The following is a 9,873-nucleotide window of genomic DNA, read 5'->3' on the forward strand; positions in this document are numbered from 1 at the left end:
TTATTGCTTGTGTGCTTTACCTACTCACTTCCAAGAGATCTTTGGTTCACCATCCCTTTTGGGAAAGCATAGTTACTCTGTGCCCTTTTCCTGAATACTGTTACTGAGGAAACCACGCTGCCTGCTGCCTCAACAACCCCTAAGAAACTTCACAAATTTCATCCAAGTGATTTACTCCTGCTGACAGGGGCTGCAGTGTGTAGCTCAGAAGCAGATATGTGTAAGTAGAGTGGAGCCTCCTACAATTTCTTCCAAGCCTGTGCTGCATAACCTCTGTCCATCCTCCCTATGGAAGCCAAGAGCCTGCTGAGTATCCTAGATGAATCTTCTAGCCTCAAGTAGTCTTCCTCTCCTTCCTCACAAAAAATCTGGGCCCAGAGTTACTGTGGCAACTATTCCCTGGATATCTCCCACGTGCATATACTACCTCCTGCCCGCTGCGACACTGAAGAGGGAAAGCAAGCCTGAACATCTGCAAATAAGGTTTACACAGAGGGACAGTTCTATGAACTCAGTGGAAAACTTCATTCACAAACATCAGGGCAAGGAATATTTCCAACAAATTTCAATTAATTTGGTGGGGGTGAGGAGCAGGGAGGAGACCACAGAAATGGTGCGTCAACTCTTGCCAGTAATACTTCAAGATTATAAAGTGAAACTAATTATAGGAGAAACTAATTAAGTCATTTGAGTATCCAGCTCTCAGGGCAAGTTTACAAAAGATATCTAAAACCCTCAATCACTGCCACTTGCTCAAGAATGTCAAGAACAAAAAAGAAACCTAACCAAAGTGGAGCTAGCTAACCTTACTCTTAACTTTTTCTGGAGGCACAGATGCATTCAGAAGTCACAAAAGGAATGATGACATTCCCCGTTTTCAAAAGGACAGGAATTATTTTGGCTATTGATTCACTGTAGGTCTAAACAGAAGGAAATGCAGGAAAGCACTATGCACTTCCCTTGCACCGGACCATGCAGCTGTTGATTTGGCAACCGCTCCTGTGTTCCCACCATCATATCTCTCCAGAAGGCTGGTTCACCAAGATGAAACAATTCCTCATGCAGCTGCTGCTTAGCTGCTAGACTTGATACAAGAAGCAGCGTCACACCAGCTTGTGTCTGGTGGGAGGGAAACAACCTCTTTAGTAGCAACCCAAACTAGATCCAGTTAAGTCGAACGTGAAACGGCACTTTTATTCCTGTCTTAAATTCCTTTATGCATGTAGGGTATCTAAAGAAAAATATGTGGCCAACCCAGCGACAGCAGTAGAAAAACAAAGATAAATATGTAAGGAATTAAAATAAGTAGGATGGAAACATACAAGAGCAACGAGTAATAAACAAAAGAACCATACAGACAGCAAGGTGGAAGCATTCATAGTCTAACCTAGGTATACTATTCCACACAGCAGCAATGCAGTTACTTTGATCATTGGAAAACAGAAAAATGCTTTGCATAATGCAATAAAACATAGAGAACAATTTGGGCAAATCTCTAGAAATCCAGAATGAAAAATTAAGAAGAGTGCAAGCATAACGTTATATTGAGATTATTAAAACAGAAAAATAATTTCAAATAGAAAACAAAAGAAAGGAGGTACTGGTAAAATAAAGCACAATTAAAAGGGACAGTAATGGGCGACAGCAGACCATCATTAAATGGAGAATTCAATAAAGAAAAATACCCAATAAAGTAATGGAAGAGCTTAGCAACATGCACAGAAACGTGAAGTTTGCCTTTGGTCTCACTATTGAGACCTTGTAGTCTTTTCAAGAATTCTTTAAGAAGCTGTAGTAGGGCAACTGCCAACTGAAAGACACAAGACCAATACTATTTAAAGCCCAGACCTTAAAACCAATGTAAAGAAATAAATAAGACTTATTTCAAAGTTTTAGTCACATGTGCAAGTCAAACTAATGAAGCACAAAAGAGACAATGTAGTATATAGCGGTAAGACCGCTATATAAGCGGTAAGACTAGCAAGGTGCTAGTACTAAATGCTTGTACACACACAGCAAGGGTAAATTATGTTTAACACAACTACTGCAGGGTACTCTAATTTAGAAAAAAAAAAGTTGTGAACTGTGAAAAGGAAAACTGTGGTAAGAGTGAAAATAAAGCCTTATTCTCCTAGCCTAGTTATAAAGAAATAATCTTCTTACCAAAACAATGAAAGTTACATTCACACAAAACAATGTTTTCCACAATAATTTTAAAATTATATGTAAGCAATAAATGAACCGTAATAAGTAATTCCCATTTCAATGCATGTACCATCAGATTAAATCTGTAATTGAGACATTAAATCACAAGATTTAAGATTTCCATAGTACATGATTTTACTTTACAAAGTTAATGAAAATTCAATTTATTAGCATTGTGATCAGAAATACTGATTTGAATATATAAACTATAAAAAAGTATTCTGCTTCCAAGTATGTTAACAGAGGTCAGCTATCTCAATCAAACATAGATTTCATTAAAAATTAAGATATCTATCGGTAACAAATATGCCAAGATATACTGGAAAAAAAACCACTTGGCATAGCATTTTAGGAAAAACAAAACAATCGCACACCAAAATTCAGATGCAATTTCAAGCACAAATAGTTCCTTCAGTTGATAAGGAGTATGTATTATTATTACTGATCCTATTATTTTCAAGATATCACAAAAATCATTACATATGCTTCAGAAAAGTAAGACAGTACAATGTTATAAAATACTACAACACTTGGGAAAACTGAAAATAAACTAAGTGTTGAGTTACTAGAAAGGACACTGAATGCAAAGGTTTAAGTGAAGAGGTGCCAGGCCTCACACAGAAGAAGGGACCCAAGACTCATGAGAGACATCCCTCCTCAGTCTGCACCACCAGTTGTTAGAATAGCAGCATAGCAACGAGCAAGGCTTCATCCTGTCTCTAAGTCAAACAGTTCCAAGATCATTTTGATGATCAGCAAAACTTTAAAGCAATAACTCTTTCTACAGTTACACAGGTTGGATACGTATTTCCTAAAGCATGTACACCATCAGATTTTTAACCTGTCTGCAGAGCCTGGAATGCCAAATGCTGAATACAAGATGGCTGGGAACATCAGGCACATTCTCTCCCACTGCTTTCGGTACCGATTAAGAGCTAAGACAGAAATTATCCCAAATCTGAGGCACTGTTTCATACTCGGTTTGTTAGCTGTGACAAGAATTTCATGATGAACTTCGAGAGTATTTTCTACTTGGCCTTGTCTGACAGCACCAACAGGAAACGTGGAAATGCAGAGCATCCTACAGGATATGTCGCAATTCAGACTTCCTGCTCAAGTTCGTTCCTTTATACCACAAGAGACAGCCTATCTTACACTGCCTCAGAGGCACCAGCATTAGTGCCAAGTACAGTTGTTTCTTAGAACTGTAAAAATATACCGAAGAACAGGAACACATGATCTTAAAATAATGATATTTATGAAATAATAGCATTCTGACACAAACAGATTTGATTGAAACAGAACTAGGGTCACCCCATTCCTCCCAGAAGCATGAGATTAAGGGAAGAGAGGCAGAGGAACAGACATAAAAAAATAAAATCACACTGTAACAAAAGCAGAGCCTCATTTAAGCAGCTAATACTCTTCAAAATAAGCCCCCCAAATTCATGGATATTCTTCAAAAGAAAATGTGTAAAGCTTGTCTTCCTACCGAAAACTCCCAACTACAATGGGATACCAAATTAAGCACTTTAAACATCAATGGCATAGAAAACAGCTACCTGTGAACTGTTAATTGGGCCATGTTACCCCTCACTTGAATAAACACAGCGCTACTTCCACCTGTGAAATAAAAACAAACAGTTCCTGACATTTAATATTTTTGATTATCAAAAATTCTTCAACTGAGTCAAGGCACAGAAAGGACATCATACAGGCCATTTGATGCAGGAAGGGACTTAATGGAAAGTAAGCAGAGTTACCTCCTTCTCCGGCTGGCAACTGCTGGACTAACTGGTGAGGTTCAAATCATACTGGTCTTGTGTTTACTGCCCGAGAAAATATGCAAAGCAGCAGGACTGAAGAAGTTTAAGGCAACTGCTGAAATAACTTCAAAATAAACTACTCAACTAACCACTACAGTCAACTCGGTATTCTGTCCTGGGAAATCCCTGGATTTTCAGAGAATCTCGCTTGAACAAAAGTAGTCAAAAATTTGTGGGGCTTTTTTAATGTTTGTAAAACATTAAAACACAAGAATAAATTTGACTCCCGCTGTTTTAACTGCAACACTGAGATAGCATCCCCTTCCAGACAGAAAACAGAAAGCCAATCGACACTGTAACTTCTTCAGAAATCCACCTCCCCTCTCTGAGGATTTTACAGCTACTTCTGCTTCAGAGCAAGAATAAAATCTTTAACAGGTATTCCCAAACTCTGACAACCTATCATCTGTGCTTACTCACATTAAAAATAAATGCCCATTTCACCTCATACCTATAATCACAATTACACAGCCATCATGTTAAGGTGTAATACTATAGAAATTATGTAAACAAAGTTAGAGTGCTCTTGTTAAAACATTTCAATATGCTTATATCATGAAATAATGCCTCATTTTTTCAATTCAGACATTACTCGGGGGGAGGGGGGCGGAGAACAAGCTATTAAGCCCAAGATCACGATGCCTTGTACTTCTTGAAGTTTCTCTCTCATGTAACTGCAAATACCAACTGCAACTGATTTTTCTATTATTCCAGCCTTGGTACTCTCAGCCAAGCAATGGTGAAAAATGCTAATGGGACTTCAAAATATTAATTCTTTAAGCGTTGCCACTAACTTACATACAACACCAATGGTTTCTTGTTTCTAGTAATAGCAACTCTTCCGATGATCGTTCAAAGGAAAATGTGCTTTGTCATCTTTGTAAGGGTGGGGAGAAAAGGACAAACATATTTAGAAGAGAGATAATTCCCTAGAGTGCAGCCAGACAGAGAAAATCATTATTTGGAGCTCCCTCGACTATCTAACTGGACAAGCTACTACTATTTTAATTGAACTAAGGAACTTTACACTTTTCTTCTTCCACTCTGTTTTGGGGAATGGTCCAGACTGACATTTCAAAGTTATTGCAGAACCCTACATTCAGTCTCAGCAGTTTAGGATCAACTGTACACTCCAAGAACAGTCCTGAGCGTTTAGACACTATCTTTTACCAATAGCCAGCAAAATACTTAAAAACAAATCCTAGGAACACATGACATCCACTCTTTGTAAAAGGTTAGTTTTCCTAATTTTACTGTTCCTCATGTAATTTTAACCGACATTCCACAGAATATGGAGTTATTAAAAGAGCTGTCATAGCAACAACTAGGGACACAAAGCAGAGCAGCAATAGGGTAGACTTTGTTTACAGAATACACTGAAGGAGAAAGAGAGGCTTTTTACCTCCCAAGGGCTTGCAACCAATGCTCCAGCTAGATCTCATCTGGCAAAATACTAGCACCAAGGCAAAGCCCCAGCACACAAGTTTAACAAAAGGACATAAAAATAATTTCTTTCCACACACTGCCAATTGTCTACGCATTTGAAACTGTCTCTACCAGCAAAAACATAGTTCAGTCACATGAAGCATCAGAGCAACCTTCCACAGCCATGTATCAAGGAACAGAAAAAATAACAATGCTATAGTATATCAAGCAGTTAACCGGGTTCTGCATCTTTCAGAGCTGGACTAACATATACATTACAATGTGCTACTGTTTCAGGAAGGCTAATTCATTATTATTCTAATGCAAGTTAAAAGAAGTTGCCAACTCAACCTCTATTCTTAAAAATCAGACTAATTTGCTTGGTTTTGCTCAAAACCAGTTCTCAATGGTTAGTAGCTATCAAAGTTTAACGAAAAAAGTTTGTTAAACGTCTCTTATAAATAAAAAGTAGATTGTTTAACAGAAAGGAAATACTACATGTAGTTAGTGAATTATCTTGACTGGTTGCAATAACAAGAAATACCAACACATCAGAGCTCATTTTGTACAGCTCACTTTTAGTTGTGGACAAGAAAAGAAAAGTTTTCCTACTTTGTCAAATTTCAAAAATCTTCTCAACTCTCAGTAGTACTGCAACAAAGTACTCTTGCTAAACTGAGAATTAAGTTGTCGAAAATTTAGCTGCTGATAAATTCAGAAGGAAGTCCTCACCAAGCATCACAAAGCAGTTTAATGAGCAACTGGAGGAAAAAAAAAAAAAATGGGGGAAAAAAAATCTACTCCTCACCTAAAAAGTGCCTTCTTTAGAGGCAACATGGGCTGCAAATGCAGACAGCACAGGCCATCAATCTGAAAGACATTCTAAAACTTGTTGTAAACTAAGTCCCATCAAAATCCTATTTAATGTTTGTTCCCATCAGAATTTAAGACACTACTGACCAGCAAGAGCCAGGGTTGTAAGACACCAGCTGCCTCACTGTAGTCAGGGCAGTACCGTTACTACTGCGCAAGAGGCGAGAATGGTGAAGGCAGTTGTCTGAAAGCACAAGAGACAGACCATTGCAACTTGTGTCCATCATAGCCTCATCAGACAAGAAAGTGCTGAAACAGTAAGTTGCATGGGAACAGGCTGCACTGGGTCTTGAAAAGCAAAGGAGACATCCGATGAAAAAGAAAAAGGGGAACAAGTGAAAAGACACAGAAAGGCCAACCCAACAGACTAGGGAAATGATCACTGCAGCAGGAGTCTGAACGCATGCAGACAGAATGTATTCAACGTGACTGCAGAAATAATTTCCGATGGCCAAGATGATGAAAAATTGGGAAATGGCGTTTGCTAAGTATAAGTAAGTATGTGCTTGGCATCCAACGACATGATTTCTGATGCAACTAAAATAAGAAGACCTGGAGTAAGGGCCAAATAAAAAACACACCCGGTATTTCTTCCTGACAGGAAGTGCGATCTTCCCCTGAAATTACTGATTACAAGGTCTAATCCTAACTGCATCCACACAAAACTGGACTGAATCTGCTGGGTTCTGCATATATGGATACAGTCATAGGATGTAGGAAACTGACCTTGAGAAACTGTAAGTTATGTTTTAACTGCATGATAACAATACATGTAGAACCAAATTCTGCCTTTCCTTCATGCTTAAAATTATTTAAGAATAATATTGTCTATATTGTTAAGTTAAAAAACTAACAGTTATAGTGAGGGGAACATTTCTAAATTTTTGATGGCTCAAAAAAGACAAAAAATTAGTGATCCTGGCCATTCTAGACAGTGGCAAACTACACAAGTCCGCGAATATCCAGCAAGTTTTTTGATCTCATTTCACTATATGTTCTTAAATAAAATAGTTACTTTGAGAGAGGAAGACAGCCAACCGACTTAGTGGCTGTCCAGCGTTCCCCCTCCTCAAAGTTATTAAGATAAATTTAGGCAGCATACAGACGTGCAGTTTTCACTATTGCCCTACTTTAATGTCAGTTTGCCATACGTTCCACCTTGATTTTCACATGTAAAGGGGAAGGAAAAAAAAGAAAAAAAAAAAAAGAAGATATTTTAGGTGTTTATAGAATACTATACAGTAGGCTTGAAGCAATCTGCATCTTCCTGTAAAGTGTGGAAAGGGTTGACGGGTGTGACTACATGCAGTTTTCACAAGGTGTTTTAGCTACCAAGTCACCATTGGAATACCCAAAAAAGCACCCTGGAAAGGACTCCTTCCAGTTCATACATCAGGCGGGTCCTCTGACAGCACAGCCAAGAGCTGTCTGATTGTTTGAAGAACTCCCCACAACTGCTCTTCAGGCAGGCAAGCAAAGCCTGCAACTTTGCTAGCCCCCTCTAAAATTTAGTCATCTCCTTGGCAGAACCAAGCCTGGAATACTTCACCCTGAAACATATTACATAATACATAAATATTTTATATAAAGAGCTAGAAGTAAAGGAGATCAGAACCCCGTCCTCCAGACTCCAAGGCTAAGTATCATAACTGGTCATGGCACGCGTAAGCACTAGGTTTGACCTCAAAAAGCCAATAGAACAAGTGTCATCCATGCTGCTACACGAGTGCTATTAGAAAAAAAAAAAAATTCAATTCCAAGACAATAAAGTGTCTTGGACAGGCACACACACAGCCATCATCAAACAGAACAAACAGTCCAGTATGAGGCACTGACCCAGAACGTTCTATGCCACCCTTAAAATAATCTAAATTACTGTGGTTAATGCTTATGCATCACACTCACCAACACTATTTAGTGCAGATTATTAACCCTGATCACCCACCAAATACCCTTCATGCAAAAATAGGTCATGTATTTTTACAGGTTTAACTCACTCAGCAAATTTTACCCTCCCAGGGAAATCTGAGAGCTCAGGGTACTACAGAACCACTTTCCTAATGCCCTGAAACTTCGAACTGATGCAAATTAAAAGCTTCAGGATACTTTTTTAGCTATGACTCAGGAAAGTAAAGATAATTTTTTCAGGTGTCAGAAAGCAACCTTCACTCTCCAAAATTTAAGACAACTCAGTTTCGCACAAATAACCTTCACCGTAGGATAAAATGACAAATTACGGAACACAGGTAACGCAATCATCGTGTTGGAGAAGCATCTGTATGCCAGACACCTTGCCGACACATTAAAAATAGAAAATCAATCAGTCTTTGCAGAGAAAATTGAGTACAGGGAGAAAAGTCTCATTTCCAGCAACTAGAAAACACCGCCAGATTCCCCCTTTGAGAGCACCTTTGGACACAGCGGCCGTTTCTAGCCCACGCTGATCCTCAAGTACCTGCCTGCCTCACAGCTCAGCTGCTCAGCTGCCCAGCTGCTTTGGGACTGCGAAACCCCCTACCAGGGAGAGGCGAAGACAGGCAGCTAACTTCTACCAATTCCCCAGAACCACAAACTCCTGCAACAGCAAAACTGTTCCTTTTAAGCCGTTTAAGAAAAAGGCAACCACGAAGCCTTTAACGAAAGCTACCGCAGAGGAGGAGGCCAGAGGGGCTGAAGTCGGGGCCGGCGTTCGGGGCCCGGGCGGGGACATGTCTCCGGCGCGGCCTAGGGCCGAGGCAGGCCGCCTCCTCCCCAGGTGCGCTCCTCCCGAAACGGGCCCGCCGCGGAGGAGCGGCCCCGCAGCCCCTCGCCCGGCGGGAAAGCCCAGCCGCCGGCGGATGGCGGGCAAGGGCGGGCCCGCCCCGGCCGGCCGTCGCACGGAGCGGGCACGGCGGGCCCGGCTCCGCCGCGGCGCTGGAGCGTCCCCCTCCCGGCCCCTGACGGGGGAACGGCGCCCGGCCGGGCAGGAGGGAGGGGTGGTAAGAGGGCCCCGGCGCTGCCCTGGGCGGGCTGGCCGGCGCCTCCGCCCTCCCCGGCCAAGGGGGAGGCTGCTGCTACCTAGGCAGGTCGGAGGCCACGGCGGGGGGCTGAGCCTCCTCTCCGCCGCGGGCCGCGGCGCCCAGCTGCCCGCTCGGGCGGGCGGAGAGCCGCTCCCGCCCCTCCCGCATGCCGCCGGCCGCGGCAGGGCTCTTACCTCTGCTAACATTATTACCCCGCTGCGCTGCGGCGCCTCGGCGGCTCTAGCCCCGCAGCATGGTGAAGCCCGGCGGCCGCGCAGAAAGCTGCCCCTCACCCTGCGGCGAGGGGAGGGGAGGCGAGGCGAGCGCCGCCAGCCCCCTGCCGCCTCCCTCAGCGGCCGCCCGCCGCCCCCAGCCCCGCGGCCGCCCTCACAGCTCGGTCCGGAGCGGCCGCCATCTTGGGAAAGCTACGTGCAGCGCCGCCGCCGCTCCCCGCCCGGCGCGCCCGCCCATTGGGGCTGCGGGACGCGGGGCCGCCCCTGCCGGGGCCGGCTCACTGCCCTCCCCTCCCCGCCCCGCCCCGCCGC

At 42.7% G+C, this 9,873-nt stretch overlaps 1 protein-coding gene across 7 annotated transcripts in view; it reads right to left on the reverse strand.

Annotated features, from left to right (window-relative positions):
- Positions 1-9,602, reverse strand: part of SNX13 (sorting nexin 13) — a 71,923-nt gene extending 62,321 nt beyond the window's left edge. For 5 of the 7 annotated variants that reach the window (XM_075704732.1, XM_075704736.1, XM_075704733.1 and 2 more), the window contains exon 1: positions 9,523-9,567. In XM_075704732.1, coding sequence (XP_075560847.1) covers positions 9,523-9,534 — 12 coding nt within the window. In that variant the 5' untranslated portion in view covers positions 9,535-9,567. Of the gene's footprint in view, positions 1-9,522 lie in introns of all 7 variants that reach the window. The other 2 variants (XM_075704731.1, XM_075704734.1) reach the window with 2 other exon arrangements.
- Between the last annotated feature and the right edge of the window lie 271 nt (positions 9,603-9,873).

The sequence above is a fragment of the Pelecanus crispus genome, chromosome 2, assembly GCF_030463565.1.
Source record: "Pelecanus crispus isolate bPelCri1 chromosome 2, bPelCri1.pri, whole genome shotgun sequence".
Taxonomy (NCBI): Eukaryota; Metazoa; Chordata; class Aves; order Pelecaniformes; family Pelecanidae; genus Pelecanus; species Pelecanus crispus.